Raw genomic sequence first — 19,229 nt, 5'->3', positions numbered from 1 at the left:
CTTTTACCACGAGTGCCTCAGTCCTGAAGATACTTCAGGCACAAACTTTGTTTGCTTACACTTGGATAAAGGATTAAACTAAATTTATTATAGAATTGATGGGGTTGGATAACAGATTAAAGCATTAGATTGGAGACTGGTGGTCTGATTGGTATCAGCAAGTTCTGTATGGAAAAGCAAATATTCTGGAAGACAAAAGTTCACTAGTAATGTACCACAAGAGCCTGTTTTAGATCCATTATTTCTTAACTTGTATGTTAATAATAATGGGGAAGTTTGAATGGGGAAATTCAGTTATTTGCAAATGATGTAAAGTTGGAAAAAGCTATGCAGAGTAGAGTAAATGTGGATTTACAAAAAAAAAGGCATGGCAGTGGACTTGCTAGTTCACTGTTGTAAAGTTTTAAATATCAGAAAACAAAGGTAGGATGCAGAGTACACAATTTGTTGACAAAATAAGAAATCTGGAGGTTTCTGGCAGTTATGATGCAGAGGAGAGTGACCTGTAGAAGTAAAGAGATTATGGCCTTCATTGTATTAAGGCCTTGATTAAAGTCATATATAAACTACTCTACACAGATTTGGTCACTTGGTTTTCAAAAGGATGAAGAAATATTGGAAACAGTCCAGAGGGGTATTGACTCAGGTGGTTTCTGGTCTCTGGAATGCTGAAGCTGAGAAAAGGTAATTTGCAGAATCTTATGGATAGGAGGAAGGATATGATAGAGACATATAAGTTGAAACAATTGATTGCAGCAGCAGCATTCTTTTCATATTCAATTAAAAGGATAATTGTCTTTTCTAAGAAAAAATTATAAATATTCTGAGTGAATTTATGCTTTAATAATCGACAATAAATGCCTGAATAAATGCCAATTTAGCTAAGCTTGTCAGTTTTATATTTTTAATATATATATATATATATATTTTTTTTTTTTTTTGTAAAGCTATTGTATATTCGTAATGTGGGTGGGATCAGGATGTTTTTTCTATTTATTTATTATTAATTTTATATATTTCTTTATATTTTTATGATTTTATTGGCATGATTTTACAATATATAATGATGATTTTAACATCTGTCATCATTAAATTGCCTAACGAAAGAAACATGTTTCAAATTTTACCAGAGAGTTTATGAGAATAAGCCTTCAGCATAGGAATTGCCTTGGTTTATGCTACTTAAAAGACATGAACTGGAGCCCATAATCCTTAGTATATATTAAAAAAAAATCCTCAGTACATTATAAAATTCTGACTAATGGAAGCCTTTTATTAAAGTATGATTTACACTTGCTGGAAAAAAAACTTTTTTTCATACAATGTGATCACACTCATCACATAGGAAACTTTCTTAGAAATCAAATTTTCTGTAGAAATGAGTTATACTTTTCTATGTAATAAATTCATCACTGTCTTTACTAAAAATAGGAAAGTAAAGACAACATCACTGATACACAATGATAAAGTATCTTACTAATAAAACACAGCCTCTGAATGTATCTGAGTGTGTGTGCGCTCTTAATATTATTAGCAATCTGAAATGATTTACAAATGGAGAATAATCATACACAAACTAAATTTTTCAAATAATTATTTCAAGTGATAAGTTTTCAGTAATTATGTAAGGAGCTGAATTAAAATTTAATAACAAAGTAACTTTTACATATACACAAAATATTTAAAAGCACTTCAGTACAGTTAATTGTGTATCTTTTCATTTGTATGCAGCCAATTTGGAGAAGCTTTTTGAAAGAATGCTTTAATACCTTCTTGTGTATCTTTAAGTTCCAAGTTATCTACCATCACTTTCTCTCCTTCCCTGAAATGAAATTTAATAACTGTAATTTTTATAATTATACAAACTTTTATACACAGCTATTGAAAGATTTTTTCACTTGGTTATACTATAAATTAAAGATGCCCAGAAATTATATTCTTGGTTTAATCCTTTATCTGAGTGTATGCAAACAATGTTTGTGTGAAGTATCTTCAACACTGGGTTACTTATATATAGAGTCTAATGACTTCACATTAATTGCATTAATATCCAATAATGCAAAGCACGCACACCCTTTCAAATGTGTATAATGCAATGCATTATACATATCTGATTGCAGCTAGACCCAGAAGAGATACCAAGGTTGAAGTAATTTAGAAGTCATATCTCATCTCATCATCAAATTCCTGATATGTACCCACAGAGGATGTACCGGATAATTATGATAATACTATATGAAAAAGTTACACCATTACTAACTTCCAATCAACAATTTTCCTCCAAATTAATCATTCATCTGTCAAGCCAACGTTATCAGATCTTATATTTCTGTCTTTTAAGGCACTTTTTACTGTATCAATCCATCTACAGCTTGGTCTTCATCTAGGTCTTTTTCCTGGGAAAGTCACTTGTTTTGCTAATCTTTCCTCTGCCATTCTATTTAAGAGACCATACCACCTAACACATTTCTGAATGCTAACAATGGCAAGTTCTCTCCTAATATCCTCATTTTTAATGTGATACTGTCATTGATGGCTCCATTAATCTTTCTCAGAACTCTCATATCAGAAGTCTCCAGTCTTTGATTGAGTGTTTTGTTTCTAACCCAGATCTCAGATCTGTAAGTTAAAATTGGCTTGAACACAGTCTTGTATACAGCTAATTTAGTGTTTTGACTAATTTCTTTCTTGCTCCATATAAATTTATTCAGCTGACTTCCTACCATACCAGCTTTACTAATGCTATTGTTTTCATTTCGACTATTTAGGCACAATTTTTAGTGAAGATGGCAAATTGAATGTGAAATGTTTTTCTTGTTCTATAGGTTCAACATTCAGGATGCAGTTAAGGTTTCAATGTTTCTGACTATTTTCATTGTCTGTCTTTTTAGTGCTGACTTTCATACCAAATTTATTAAAATATATCCAGACCTGCACTGGATTTATTTAGAAGGATTATGTCATCTTCATAAAGTAAAGATGAGATTAACATCACCAATTTTGATATCAGATTTAATACCACTTTCCTTCATAATGTGATCCATATAGCTTATGTGCACCCTTGTCACACACCTGATTTAACAGCAAACCATCTTCTTGTATTTCCTTAAATTCTAGCTGCTGACTTACAGCTTAAATAGAGATTATGCACTGCTCAATATAATGTCCCATTTACACCATATAACTGGAGCGTTTTGAACAGCTTACCTCTTGCACCCTGTCATATAGCTTTCCCAGATCAACAAAACTTGCATACAAATCCTTGTTATATTCCCAAGATTTCTTAACTATTTGTCTTAAAGTGAAAATTTGATCCTGAAAAGCTCTATTTGGTCTGAGTCCAGTTTGTTCTCCACCAAGCTTAAGCTTCTCTTCCACAATTGTTCTTGCTATTTCTCAAGTATACTTGCATAAATTTTACCAGGAACACTCAGTAGGGAAATACCTCTGTAATTTTCAGATTCAGTTTTATTTCCCTTTTTATAAATGGATATTATCAGAGCTCTGCTCCAATCATCTAGAATTCGATTATCTGACCAAGTCTTCTGAATCATGCAATGCTTGACTTATCTAGGTGCTGTCAGCCCAGGGGGACTTTTGGCCTCAAGCACCATGTGACGCCACTGGGCACGGTCCTCTGCGACTATCAGCCACATTCCAGTCTCTAGCCCGATAGCCTGAAGATCCTCCTCCTCCTGATCCACCCATCTCCTTTTCAGTCTCCCTGGCAGCCTCCCTGATCGGGGTTGGGCCTCCCACACTTGTCTCACAGTCCTTTTGGGGGTCCATAGTGCAGGTGCCCCAGCCACTGAAGACGCCAGGCTCGCAGCTCTGTCAAGATGTCCAGCAAGTTGTACAAAGTGTTGAATTTCATCTACTACAGCTGCCTTTCAGGTTTTTTTGATAACTTTTCTACTTCAAGTATGGATATGTATTTCTGACTGCATTCCTGTTGAGAGGTTGCTATCACTGTGCTGACACTGCTTGTTTCATTTAGCAGTCTTTCAAAGTAATTACTCCAAACATCTAGAATATCTTTATCTTCAATTTTCATGTCCTTTTTATTCCCTGATTCCTTTTACAGTACTATTTCTTCTCCATTTCTGAGCTTTTTCAATAGCCTCCAGAATATTTTGCCACCTTCTTGCTATATTTAATTTCTATATCTATATTATTATCAAAGTTGTCCCATGACTTTTGTTTAGCTAGTTTTACACAGTGCTTCATATATTTAAGAAGAATTCATAAGAAGTGATATATTTATTATTCATATACAAATAGTGAAAATGTGTCACACTTTATTACTAAAATACTCTGCATTAAAGGCCTCTATATACAAGTAGCCTAATCATGAAGATACTTCACACACAAATATTGTTTCTCATAAACCTGGTTTATAATTTCTTGGCATCTTTAATTTATAGTATAACCAAGTGAAAAAACTTTCAACATCTATTGATAATCTAGAGTATTTTAATAATAAGGTGCGAGATTGTTTTAGCATTGTCTTGCTGAAAGAGACAATGGTCAGTTCCGTAGAAACTGCCAAAAAGTAGAAAGCATTGCACCGTCCAGATAGCTCTTGGAGTTCAATGTTTATGGCACCACAAACAGAATTCTGAGACTGAACCAGGAAAAACAGGACCATACCATCACCTCGGACTTTCATATTGAAGGATAAAACTTCTTTGTATGGACTAATCAGTGAATGCCACAGGTGATGTCAAAATGCAGCATAGGGAGTGCAGAAGCAGCACCTCAGATGGCATGGCACTGCAATGTTATAGATATGAAGTTCTAGAGCAAAAGGCTCAAAAGATACCATCCTTTCACCAAACATCACTGTTAAAAGTGTGTGCATGTCTGACTAGCAGCAATTCCTACCTGCACCATGGAGACAGACAGTTATTCATACAGCACAAACAATGAGCAATGGATTCTAGTAAGAGATGTTCACCAGGCATCCATCTGATGAACGTTGTGAATTGTTGTAGTTGGTAGATTGAGTGGTGGAGACAGAGAGTTGTAGGGTAGGCGTCCTCCCTCGATGAGTCCTTGGACTCCCTGGAGGTGTTACGTAATAATAATAATAATAATAATATTGCATTAATATGGATATATGAAAAGTAAATGTAGTGCAAGATAAATTTTACAAATAGTTTTTTTATGTATTTATGTGTTATTTATTTTGATTTTCATAATATTTTTATTCTTACACAGTGAAAGTAATATTTTATTGATCAGTGAGTTTCCTAATGTTTGTGTTGTCTTACAAAGTTATAAATATTCTTTCTTACTTTGATATTACAGGTTCTGTTGATGGAATATTAATATTTACATAACTGGAATAGGATGGTTTAGGGAGAAAATCACCTTATTTCTGAATATTTGTTCTGCGAACCTTTTACTATTTTTTCTGCACACTTAGACACCCACCCAGATGTGACACACACACACACACATTTTATCTGAACTAATTCAAAAGATGAGGTGTTTCGGTTATTGAATACATGTGTATTTTGAAAACGACTCCACTTTTCCTGCATATGAAAGATATGTTGTACGCTGTTATCATTTAAAGATCTAGTTTAAGATAATAGGTGCAATTTTGAGTAATTATATTAAAGAAAATGATAATAAAATTACTTAAATGCTATCATAATGATGTAAATCAACATAAGCTAAATTGCCACCAGCAGCTGCAAGTGTGGCTCCAGTCTCATACAGAGGTAGGGGGTTTTATCACCTGGAAACTCGGGATTTTTCCATCCCCCCCTTCCCCGAACATACACATCTACACACACAGGACACACTGGGAGGCATATGGCTAACCACTGTATCCTCAGGATGGGTACAGTTTGGAAGGACTTAAGACAGCTCCATAACAGGCCAATAAGCATAATATGAAAAAGGAAGAGGAGGAGGAAGAAATATTAGTTGGAAATAACTATTACTCTAAATATTCTTAAATATGGTGTCCTTTCTCCCTAACCACCCTATTCCAGTTTTGTAAAAATTAATATTCCATCTACAGAGCTGTAATATCTAAGTAAGAAAGAATATTAATAACTTTATACGGAATAAAAAATTTCAGAATGCCAAACATAATTGAAATAATAAATAATACATAAATTTTTTTTTTTTTTTTTCACATATGGGAATGACATAACCATAGGATTTCAAATTTTCTTGCGATGAATTGTGCGAACTAGGTCCACCATTGTTATAGCCAATGATGAAATACCCTCTGAGGGTATTTCGTCATTTCTGGGTGCTTTTGATGATTTCATTTGATTAAGTGAAAGGATTGCTTCTTTCTCTAGATTACGGGTGCTGTCTTTTTCTCACTGGTATATGTAGGTGAAAGCTTTTATCTTTAAAGATATTAGAGAAGTAAATGTGCCAGATGTGTTCCATTTCTCTAATCTTTCCAGTTGCCTTGTCTTGCGAATCTTTCATGGTGAGAAGTGAAGGAATATAGTCTAATCTCTTTAACTGTCGAGGAGTAGAGAACTTAGGAGTCATGACGTAAATAGGCTTCTGGAAAATACAAAAAAAGATTGTATGAATGATAATGCAGACAAACTATTTTTGTATTTTGGCACATCCTGTATAGCTAGTTTTGTAGGCTTCTGTGATATATTATATTTTGGTCATTATATAGTTTATTCAGATGTTCTTTAGCCTGTCTTTTTTGCTCACATAATCTCATTACCTCAGGTGTTATCCAGTGATTATTTGGTTTCATTGTTTTTTTCTAAAAATCTGTTAGCTGAGCCGGTTATAACATTTTCAGAAAGTTCCATTCATTTTCTATGTTAGCATCTTCCTTGTTTTTGTCTTTCCTTTGGGACAGACAAAAGAATATTAATGAAAAGTTTGGTTAGTTGTTTTATACATCGACTGATTTCATTTTGATATGCTGTTTTGACAATATCCAAGTGGAATTTTTCCGGATTTGGTTAAAACTGCTTTACTTTTACTCTGAAGTGTTTTACTTTGTAACATTTTAATTGGATCTTGGCAGATAAAAGTTCACACTCTGTATCCAGTTCAGCGCTATGTAGGGTTTTGACATACAAAACCAAGGATTTTACAGTTTTGTGAATTAGGAACTAATCTATGCAGTTCTTAGTATTTGAGTCTGGTGAAGTCCAGGTGTATTTGTGGGCAGGTCTATAATAAAACATAGTGTTTGCGACCTATGCGATTATTTTCTCCACAAAAATCAAGCAGATACTCTCATTTCACGTGTTGATTCCAAATTTACCCATTACACCATGCATGCATTTTGTCTGAATATTGTCCAAATTTGACATTAAAATCACCGATTATTATCAAATATTTTTATTATTATTGTTTTATTTAATTTTTTACTAAGTAATTTAAGGAAATTACAACGTCAACTAGGATATACATTAAAATAAATTTTAATATACTTCAATATTTCGGCAATGTCACATTGCCATTTTCAAGAAACTTAAGAACAAGATACTTGCATGCACGCACAACAAAACAGTAAATGAGGAAGAAGCAGGAAGCTATTATTTCTCCAAAAGTCCTGATGGTGTCCCCTAGCGGGCAATGTTGGTATTCTTGGGTGATTGGGCTGAAGATCTTCTGATGTAGGTTTCCCAAATTTGAGGCAGTCTCATGCAGCCAAATTTGTTGAGGTTTGGATTATTTCTTAGGGCTGAAGCTGATTCCATGAAAAGCCTTTCCTATTTGTATTTACTACGGTGTACTATCGTGGCTTTCTTCCACCGTATTCTATGGCAGGTATTGGTCAGCAAGACCAGAGTGGCTGTATTGGTGAAACCGGATGTAGTCCTTGTGTTCTGAAATTCTGATATTGGCTGTCCTGCCTGTTTGGCCAAAGTAGGAGAGCTTACAGCTGCAAGGGACCTGGTATACACCAGGTAGGTCTAGGGAAGGAGTTTTGTCTTTAGTAGAGCGGATAAGGGATGCCAATTTTTTATATGGTCTGTAACAAGAAGTCATGTTTTTTTAGGAATTTTGTAATTTTTTCCGAGGTGCCTCTGATACAGGGTATGGTGATGGATTTAGAGTAATCCTTGTTGTGAGGGGGGGGGGGTTGTGGTTTACTGGTTTCAATATTTTTTGGATTTTTTTTGGAGGGGGGTAGCCATTGGCTGCAAAAGTGTTAAGAATGTGGTTTAGTTCTGTGGTTAGGGCACTGTCATTTGAACAGATAAGTTTAGCCCTGTTGTGTAGTGTCTTAATGACTCCATATTGTTGTGAGGAGAGGTGGTGGGATTGTTGGTGAATGTATCTGCCTGTATGGGTGGGTTTTCTATAGACTGAGAAAACCAAGGTTCCAACAGGCTGGCGGGTGACTAGTGTGTCTAAGAAAGGAAGGCAGTTGTTTTTTTTTCGTAAAACAACTGCCTTCTAAATGGGACGTAATGCACATTACATGCCATTACGTCCCATAGTGGATGGCATTGATTCCCCCACATACAAACTAGCTAAACATTTGGCCAAAGCTCTCTCACACTATACTGGCAATACACCTTCACACATAAAAAACTCAGCCCACTTCAAAGCCAGCATAGGAACCTTACACTCAAACACACTGACATAATGGTCAGTTTTATTGTCTCCTCCTTATTCACAAATGTCTCACTCAAAGAATCCTTAGAGCTAATCCAAGCTAAATTTCCTCCCAATATCACAGCCCTTTTTCAGTTCACAATGAACTCAGGCTATTTTGTTTGGCAAGGAAAATTCTACAAACAAATAGAGGGGACAGTCATGGGTTCTCCGCTCTCCCCACCCTTGGCAAACGTTTACATGGAGACCTTTGAAGAGAAAGCCTTAAACCCTGCCCCACAAAAACCAACCATTTGGCTTCGCTATGTTGATGATGTGTTAGCTATTTGGCCACATGGCTCCGGAAAAACACACATAAACAACCAACACCCCAGAATCAAATTCACCCTGGAAGAGTAAAAAAACAACTGCCTTCCTTTTTTAGACACACTAGTCACCCGCCAGCCTGATGGAACCTTGGTTTTCTCAGTCTATAGAAAACCCACCCATACAGGCAGATACATTCACCAACAATCCCACCACCTCTCCTCACAACAATATGGAGTCATTAAGACACTAGACAACAGGGCTAAACTTATCTGTTCAAATGACAATGCCCTAACCACAGAACTAAACCACATTCTTAACACTTTCTCAGCCGATGGCTACCCCCCCCCAAAAAAAATCCAAAAAATATTGAAACCAGTAAACCACAACCCCCTCACAACAAGGATTATTCTAAATCCATCACCATACCCTATATCCGAGGCACCTCGGAAAAAATTACAAAAATCCTAAAAAAACATGACTGAACTTCTTGTTACAGACCATATAAAAAATTGGCATCCCTTATCCGCTCTACTAAAGACAAACCTCCTCCCCTAGACCTACCTGGTGTATACCAGGTCCCTTGCAGCTGTAAGCTGTCCTACTTTGGCCAAACAGGCAGGACAGCCAATATCAGAATTTCAGAACACAAGGACTACATCCGGTTTCACCAATACAGCCACTCTGGTCTTGCTGACCAATACCTGCCATAGAATACGGTGGAAGAAAGCCACGATAGTACACCGTAGTAAATACAAATATGAAAGGCTTTTCATGGAATCAGCTTCAGCCCTAAGAAATAATCCAAACCTCAACAAATTTGGCTGCATGAGACTGCCTCAAATTTGGGAAACCTACATCAGAAGACCTTCAGCCCAATCACCCAAGAATACCAACATTGCCCGCTAGGGGGCACCATCAGGACTTTAGGAGAAATAATAGCTTCCTGCTTCTTCCTCATTTACTGTTTTGTTGTGCCTGCATGCAAGTGTCTTGTTCTGAAGTTTCTTGAAAATGGCAACGTGACGTTGCCGAAATATTGAAGTATATTAAAATTTATTTTAATGTATATCCTAGTTGACGTTGTAATTTCCTTAAATTACTTAGTTAAAAATGCATAACCAACGTCTATGCCTTTCCACGAGAATGTTTTATTTAATGTTCTGTCAATTTCCTCTTGTGTTTGTTGATAGAAATCAATATGATCTTCTGGATGTGAAGAATCAGGGTCATATGCGTGTATTATTTTAATGAAAGTTTTTCTTTCTTTTGCTTGTAGACTAATGGGTTTAAATTCTGCTGTGAGAAAGTGATCTATGGACTATGACAGCTATTCCTCTGTGCGCCAAATCATTCCTGCCTGAGTAATATAATATTAAATGTTTCAGATTTATATGGCTTTGTCCAGTCCAGTGTGTTTCTGAAAAACTCACAGTGTTCCATTTAAATCTCTCCAGCTCTTTCTCCATCAAATGCATCTTTCCAGGTTTGTACATTGTCCCAATGTTTATAGTAAGTATGTAACGAATGGATTTCGCTGACCACATAACCAATTTCTCTGTGGCATAAGATTCAGCCTGTTAGCTTCCCTGTACACAGTAACATTATTGACACTTTTTTTTAGCAATGTAATCCATATGGGTTGAGGCAGTTGAATTTAGTGTAGCTGGCCTGCCCTTCCTCTGCTGAATTTGCCTACTTGGGTAAGGCAAGACAGGAAAGATACACTGTTAAAATATTTAAATATCTTAACATGGTTTTATTTATGAAAAATATTATTGTCACTTAAAGTAATTGAAAATGAAATAAAAAATGTATAAAAATATCATTACTTTGATAAAATTATTTAGTTTTGCTATAAAAAAAAATAGCAGAAGTACCTGTAGTTGACTAGTGAGGCCATTAAGTCTAACTACACCTCATGGTTCAAGTCATTGGTGGATCTTTCTGCAGTGGAATTAAAATACCTATAGACATTTTTCATACTGATGCAATGAAATAATCATCAAATGGAAAAGAAACTTCATTGCATTGCTAACAAACACATCCAGTCTGGTATTACTTCAAAACTTCTCTCTGATGTTTGTGATACCCGGCTGTCACGACACCACTTCATGCAATTGCAATTGAGAGAATACAGTGTATGATTGACTGTGATATAAAAATCAAACAGCTGTTGCAAGAGAGGGAGAGAGAGGGATTGGTATATATGTAGAGAGGTGGAAAAAATGGAAAAAGATGGAAGAATATAAGGGAGAGATTTAAATAATTCCCTTTTAAGAAATAAGTAAAAATATAAGAAATGAATGTCTGTATATTGTGGATTCCTTATATATACAAGTTCCTATTAAGAAGTTTATATATCTTCGCTGTTGTGATTTTGAGTTTTTTGAGTGAAGATTAGATGAAAAGCTGTTCTTTGTTTGTGTGGAACTGACAGTTGTCAAGCTGGAGTCAAAAGACTCATTGTAGGAGGTACACACTGTTATGCATAAAACCCATCAAACTGTGCTTTACACTCATCTAGTGTATCTGCATTCACCATAATGTCAGGCAATGCATTCCACTCAAAACCATTCTCCATGCAAAGAACCTGCTCCTGCTTACACCCTCCTTATACAGCTTCCATTGATGTCCCCCTTGTTATATCCTTCATTCTATGAAAAATTTCTTCCACTTTAACCTGGTAACAAACTTTACCAACTTAAATATCTCGATCACATCCTCTCTTCCTCTGATTTACAAGGCTTTGCAAACTGCATTCCCTCAATCTGTTTTCATACTAAAGACCAGTTAACACCTTAGTCAGTCTTCTTTGGACCCTTCGCAATATCTCGTCTTCATCATGAAAACCAGGGGACCAAATCTATGTACCCATATAAGTAATAAGACATACCTTTCTATATTTCTATTTCTACAATAACCAATATAAGGCCTGACCAAGGCATTATATTGGTTATTGTGCATAATAGATTTGGTTATATAATAGGAAAAATTACTACTAGATTACTTGACAATGAACATTAGTTGAAAAATGACAATGTTCTGATATACACACAATACATTATCTCATAAAGGATAATATTAAGCAAAGGAGAAAAGATATTAAAATTAAATTCCACTTACTGATAAGCTAGTTCTGTACTCTGAAGTAACTGCTGATAATAAAACGTTTTACCTATAGCAAGAACTGATCTGCTTTTATTGACAATAGCTTTCACTATCTCTTCGGTCTATGAGAAATAGAAAAGCTTAGTCATTTCACCCAAGTTCCAACATTACCATACTTGATAATCATTTAATTGCTTTTGAAAATTATGAATTTAATAAAAATAAATAAATAAATAAATAAAATCTTTAGGATTGTTATAGGACTGTTAGCTTCTTCAACAGTAATAAAGATTGCCAATTCACATTTATTATAATACTTATTATGATATATACTGCATATAAACATGATATCCCACATATCATATACCATATGAAATTGGTGATATAACTGGCAGAATGGACAACATTTCTTTCTCTACTCATTAACAGGTTTTGGGATTAAATCACACTATGGTATGGATGTTTGTGAAAGTCTTTAGGTGGAAGAAGCGAATTTATCACCCAGTTTGAGATTATCACTCTGCTTACTGGAGACCTGTAATAGCCTGAAAAAGACCACATTGGTCTCTGCAGCAGGTAATCCAGATTAATCCTCATCTCACCCACAATACTAAACGCACAATAAGTTTTCAATCTTTTGTGGGTGGGATCACAAAAATATCATCAACATCAAATTTCTGTGACATCTCAAGGGATGCACAGGATATTATGATAGCACATTAAAAAAAAAAAATCAGCTAACGCCTTTTTATTCCCATATAGGGGAGTAGGGGAGGCCATTTAGCCCTACCTAACTTTGGAGACTGAGTGGGCAGTTCAATCTCCACTGGTACCAATCAGAGATAGATGGCCCAAGGCTATCACTAATTAAGCAGTACACAGTGAAGAGAGACGGCCCAAATGTGCCACCATCTCGTGGTCCCTAACACAATATATTTAATGTCTGAAATAATGTGGGTTCTACGGTCGATTTTCTTGAGTTTACGGGACAAAAAACCCGCTTGCCCGTGCAGAGATCGACTAACTTGGGAACCGGTCGAAAAAAGGCTTAGAAAAATTTCCTCTGGTCGCCGACTAGACTCGAAACCAAGTCTTCCTTCGTGCGGCCAAGCGCCGTGGTATGCAAACGCCACATCCACTGAGCTACACAGGCTCCTATGATAGCACACAACACGAAAAAGTAATATCATTACTAACTTCCTATTGACAATTTTCCACCAAAGTAATCTGTTACCTGTCAAGACTCCAATATTTCAGATGTTATATTTCTCTCTTCTAAAGCACTTTTTTACTGCATCAGTCCAACTACATCTTAATCTTAAGCTGGGTGTTTTTCCTACCATCATGGCAAAAAACATTTGTTTTGCTAACCTTTCCTCTCCAATTCTGTTTAAATGGCCTGTTACCTAGAATTAGCTCTACTAACACATATCTGAATACTAACAATAACAAGTTTTTTCCTAATATCCTCATTTTTAATAAGATACTGCAATTGATGTCACCTGTTCACTTCAATAATCTCTCTCTCAGAACTCGCATATCTGTGGTCTCCTGGCTTTGATCAAGTGTTTTATTTCTATCCCATCTCTTCTCAGATCCATAAGTTAAAATTGGTTTGTATACAGACACTTTAGTGTTTTCAATGATCTCTCTTTTATTCATATAAAGCTGTCTTCCTACCATATCAGCTTTGCTAATTCTGCTGTCTATTTCCATATTTAATTTGCCATCTACATTAAAATTGTGCCTAAACAACTGAAATGTTTTACTTGTTCTATAGGTTCTCGATTCATGATACATTCAATGTTTCTACATATTTTCACCTGACTTCTTATTGCTGATTTTCATACCAAATTTATAATAGTTATTATTCAATTTAATCAGGTAATTCCCAAGACTTGTAGTGGACTAACTTAGCAGTATAAGATCGTCTGCATAAAATAAAGAGGTGCGATTAACAACTTAAATTTTGACCACTTTTCTTCATGATGTGATTCATATAAATGATGAATAACAGAGATAATGTATACCCTTGTCTCACACATGATTTAACATCAAACCATCTTCTTATACCTCCTTCAGTTCTAACATACAACTCAAATACAGACTAAGTATTGCTTACAAATATAAAAATACACACACACATACACAACAAGGTTTGATCAAAAAAGTATCAAGACTGACCAATTATTCAAGGAAACAACACCATTATTGGAGTGAATGTAATGACAGGTCTCCTCAGGTTACCACTTGTTTGGTTAATCACATCTTATTGCACTCTTTCAGTCATTCATACTCAGTATTGAAAATTAATATAATGGCAATTACAACAAGAGTATACAAATATTGTTTGAAATTTAATAAGTCATTGAATGAAAAACTACTTCACTGCTGCATCAAAGAAAGCACCGTTAGTGATATGGATGAGCAAGAAGCAACTTGTTCACATTTAGTTTGAAAAGCTTTGGATTGTATTCCCTACCATACTAGCTTAGCTAATTCTGCTGTCTATTTCCATATTTAATTTGCCATCTACATTAAAATTGTGCCTAAACAACTGAAATGTTTTACTTGTTCTATAGGTTCTCAATTCATGATGCATTCAATGTTTCTACATATTTTCAACTGAAATGTTTTACTTGTTCTATAGGTTCTCGATTCATGATGCATTCAATGTTTCTACATATTTTCACCTGACTTCTTATCAGGTAATTCTGAACAGTCTTCCAAATTCAGATAATTCGGAAGACTGTTCCAGAAGGCAACAGTAGAAGGGATGAATGGGGGGGGGGTCTGTGAATTTGGGAATGAACTATGAAGGCGTGTTGATGAATGAATGAACTATGAAAGAATGTAAGGAATTCCAATTCCTTACATTTCTGGGATTTGAACCAATTTCGAGAATTCTAAAGAAATATAATCTAACAGCCACTTATACACCTATCAACAATTATCCACCCATTTTCCTTCATCTAAAGAAAAATGCTCAACCTTGTCTCTACCTAGTGTGTATCAAGTTCCTTGTAATTGTAATCTTTCTTACTTTGGACAAACTGGATGTTCCATAGAAAAAAGAATTCAAGAGCATCAGTCATCAATTCAACACAACAAACCTGAGAAATCTGGATTAGCTCAGCATGGATTAGAAACAAACCACAACATCCTTTGGTCCAAGACTCTCCTCCTACACAGATGTCACTACAAATCTGAACGTTTATTTAAAGAAAATGTAGAGGCCTTACTTCAACGTCTTAACTTGAATCGTAATGACTGTATATCTATATCAAAAATTTGGGAAAATTTAATCAGGATAACACATTAAATTTTTTATTTTTTTAAAATTTATTTTTTTTTTATCATTATAATGTTATTTAAGATCATTCATATTAATTCAGAAATTCATATGAATTTCTGAATTAATATCTTTAATTATGTTTTTTTTTAAAAAAATGTTTACTCTTCTAATAGTTATTATGTTGGAGGTTTAATGGATTTTTTACAACACTCAGAAAGAATTAAATTAGAATTTAATACTCCTATATTTCGTCCTAGTCACTAGGACATCTATGAGGATTACAAAAACAATTAATGTAACATGCACACAAAAACTTACAATACTAAGTCCAACCACGTGGGTGACACTAAAGTCCTATCTAGGTGGAGCGCCCTCTAAGGGCGGTAGTAGGTGGCCTGGAATGTAAGGTGGGACCTCTGGTGATGAGTGTTTCCCAAATCTTCGGAAGCTTAATGCAACCGTATTTGTTAAGATTTGGTTGGTTTCTGAGAGCTGCTGCTGCTTCTAAGAAAAGTCTCTCTTTCTTGAATTTGCTGTGGTGGAGCATGGTGGTTTTCTTCCATGATACTCTGTGGGTGGTGTCCAAAACATGGTCAGCCAAGCCTGAATGGCCATAGTTGTGTTTAACGATGTACGACTTGTGTTCCTCCAGGCGGATGGATGCTGATCTGCCTGTCTGTCCAAAGTACGCAAGCTTACAGGAACAGGGTAGCTTGTAAACTCCAGGCAGAGAGAGAGGGGGGAGCTGATCTTTCGTAGAATGGATAAGGGTAGCAAGTTTGCGGTATGGCTTATATGCTGTGTGTAGGTTATACTTTTTTAGTATCTTGGCTATTTTTTCCGAAGTGCCTTGAATGTAGGGTATGGTGATGGCATTTTTAAATTCTTGTTGACGAGAGGGACGGGGAATGGGGGAGGAATTGATTTTTTTTTGATACTGTGTTCACTGTAGCCATTGGAGAGGAAAGTTCTGTGTATGTGGTTAAGCTCAGTAGTGAGGGCGGTTCCACTGGAACAAAGATTGTGGGCTCTCTTGGTAAGGGTTTTAATGATGCCATATTGTTGTGAGGGGTGGTGGTGGGCGAGTTTGTGAATGTATCTGCCTGTGTGTGTGGGTTTTCTGTATACAGTGAAGGCAAGTGTATCATTGGGCAGGCACGTGACTAAGGTGTCTAGGAAGGGTAAACAATTGTTCTTTTCCTTTTCCATAGTAAACTGGATTCTTGTATGTAGGCTATTGAGATGACCGAGGAAGGAGTCTAACGTGTCTGGGCCATGAGGCCAAATGGAGAACACATCATCTACACATCTTAGCCAGATAGAAGGTTTGGGTGGGGATGAGTCTATGGCTCGTTTTTCGAAATCTTCCATATAGAAATTGTCAAGGGGGGGGGGGGGGGGTGAGAGGGGGGGAACCTTCTATCTGCTTGTAGATTTTGTTATTCCAAGAGAAATACCCAGAGTTGATGGCAAAGGAAAAGAGATCTAAGATGTCAGAGGGGAAAACGTTTTCTAAGAGAGATAAAGTGTCAGTTAAGGGAATATTGGAAAACAAAGAGATATCAAAGCTTACCAATATGTCTGTATTGTACAAGGTTAAATTTTCTGTGAGGGCTTTAAAGTGGGTCGAATTTTTTATATAGGAAGCTGAATTTCCGTTGAGGGGGGACAGAGAGTTGGCCAGCTGTTTAGACAGTCTGTAACAAGGTGCATTGGTGGCATCTACTATAGGTCTGAGTGGGGAATTGGGTTTGTGGATTTTTGGTAAACCGTATATTCGGGGGGACGGGAGCGGAAAGGTTTAAGTTTTTTCGTGACGTCAGGGGGCCAGGAGGTTACTTTTTTAAGTAAGATTTTTAATTTCTTAACTTGTGTTTTTGTGGGGTCGTGTTCTAGCAGGATGTAGGTGGCGCGATCGCGGAGGATAGTGTTCATTTTATGATTGTATTCGCTGGTATTAAGAACAACTGTGGCATTACCCTTATCCGCTCTGGTGATGACGATACTTTTTTTCTTTGCGTAGTTTCTGGAGAGCCATGCGTTGGGCATAAGATAAGTTATGTAGATGATGTGTTCTCCATTTGGCCTCATGGCCCAGACACGTTAGACTCCTTCCTCGGTCATCTCAATAGCCTACATCCAAGAATCCAGTTTACTATGGAAAAGGAAAAGAATAATTGTTTACCCTTCTTAGTCACGCGCCTGCCCAATGATACACTTGCCTTCACTGTATACAGAAAACCCACACACACACAGGCAGATACATTCACAAACTCTCCCACCACCACCCCTCACAACAATATGGCATCATTAAAACCCTTACTAAGAGAGCCCACAATCTTTGTTCCAGTGGAACCGCCCTCACTACTGAGCTTACCCACATACACAGAACTTTCCTCTCCAATGGCTACAGCGAACACAGTATCAAAAAAAAAATCAATTCCTCCCCCATTCCTCTCGTCAACAAGAATTTAAAAATGCCATCACCATACCCTACATCCGAGGCACTTCGGAAAATATAGCCAAGATACTAAAAAAGTATAACCTACACACAGCATATAAGCCATACCGCAAACTTTCTACCCTTATCCGTTCTACGAAAGATCAGCTCCCCCTCTCTCTCTGCCTGGAGTTTACAAACTACTCTGTTCCTGTAAGCTTGCGTACTTTGGACAGACAGGCAGATCAGCATCCATCCACCTGGAGGAACACAAGTCGTACATCGTTAAACACAACTATGGCCATTCAGGCTTGGCTGACCATGTTTTGGACACCACCCACAGAGTATCATGGAAGAAAACCACCATGCTCCACCACAGCAAATTCAAGAAAGAGAGACTTTTCTTAGAAGCAGCAGCAGCTCTCAGAAACCAACCAAATCTTAACAAATACGGTTGCATTAAGTTTCCGAAGATTTGGGAAACACTCATCACCAGAGGTCCCACCTTACATTCCAGGCCACCTACTACCGCCCTTAGAGGGTGCTCCACCTAGATAGGACTTTAGGGTCACCCACGTGGTTGGGCTTAGTATTGTAAGTTTTTGTGTGCATGTTACATTAATTGTTTTTGTAATTCCTGTAGATGTCCTAGTGACTAGGACGAAATATAGGAGTATTAAATTCTAATTTAATTCTTTCTGAGTGTTGTAAAAAATCCATTAAATCTCCAACATAATGTCCTCACAGCACTTAAGCCTCTACACAAGACTTCTAATAGTTAGCTATATGGCATCACGCAGCGCGTTCTATGTATGAATGATCAATTGCTCGTATTCCGCTTTGTTTTTTAAAACTATTCCTATGTAGCCACTGAAGATGGTCTGTAATATTCAGAACAAAATATTTGGCAAATGAAACATTATTCTTGTGCTAACGTGTATATATTTCTGATACTGAAACTATCTTTCAGCAATTAGAAGAATTTAAAGGAGTCAGCATAGGAGGCAGGAATATAAACAACTTAAGATATGCAGACGATACAGTACTGCTAGCTGAAAATAAAAAAAGTTCTTCAAAACCTACTAGAAGAGATGCTAATACTAAGTGAAAAATATAGACTTAATTTCAACTTCAAAAAAACAAAACCATGCTGGTAACAAGAGAAAAAGCGAAAATACCTGATATAAATATTAAGATCAGAGGAAATACTTTAGATCAAGTAGAGTTACACATAACTGGGTCAACTAATTACAGAGAATGGAAAGTGTGATAAGGAAATATTAAGAAGAATAGAAATTGCTAGATCAACCTTTATTAGCATGAAAAACATTCTGACCTCAAGGGAAATTCACACAAAAACAAGAATTAGGCTGTCCAAATGCTACGTATGGTCGACACTGCTATATGGAGCAGAAACCTGGACAATATCAAATTATGCAAAAATAAACTAAAAGCCTTTGAGATGTGGATCCTCAGAGTTCCATGGACTGCCAAAAAAACTAA

At 36.2% G+C, this 19,229-nt stretch overlaps 1 protein-coding gene across 2 annotated transcripts in view; it reads right to left on the bottom strand.

Moving 5' to 3' along the window:
• Positions 1–1,252: 1,252 nt before the first annotated feature.
• Positions 1,253–19,229, bottom strand: part of LOC150094612 (enoyl-CoA hydratase domain-containing protein 3, mitochondrial-like) — a 228,699-nt gene continuing 210,722 nt past the window's right edge. For both annotated transcript variants that reach the window (XM_090411285.1, XM_090411284.1), the window contains exons 8-9: positions 12,007–12,113; positions 1,253–1,822 (exon numbers count right to left, since the gene is read on the bottom strand). In XM_090411285.1, the coding sequence (XP_090267411.1) occupies positions 1,702–1,822; positions 12,007–12,113 (228 nt within the window). In that variant the 3' untranslated portion in view covers positions 1,253–1,701. The remainder of the gene's footprint in view (positions 1,823–12,006; positions 12,114–19,229) is intronic.

This window comes from Typopeltis vanoorti, chromosome 21 (assembly GCF_054136105.1).
Source record: "Typopeltis vanoorti isolate ZY-2024b chromosome 21, IOZ_Tvanoo_1.0, whole genome shotgun sequence".
Taxonomy (NCBI): domain Eukaryota; kingdom Metazoa; phylum Arthropoda; class Arachnida; order Uropygi; family Thelyphonidae; genus Typopeltis; species Typopeltis vanoorti.
Note: the sequence above shows the minus strand (reverse complement) of the source record. Positions and strands in the feature narration are given on the sequence as shown.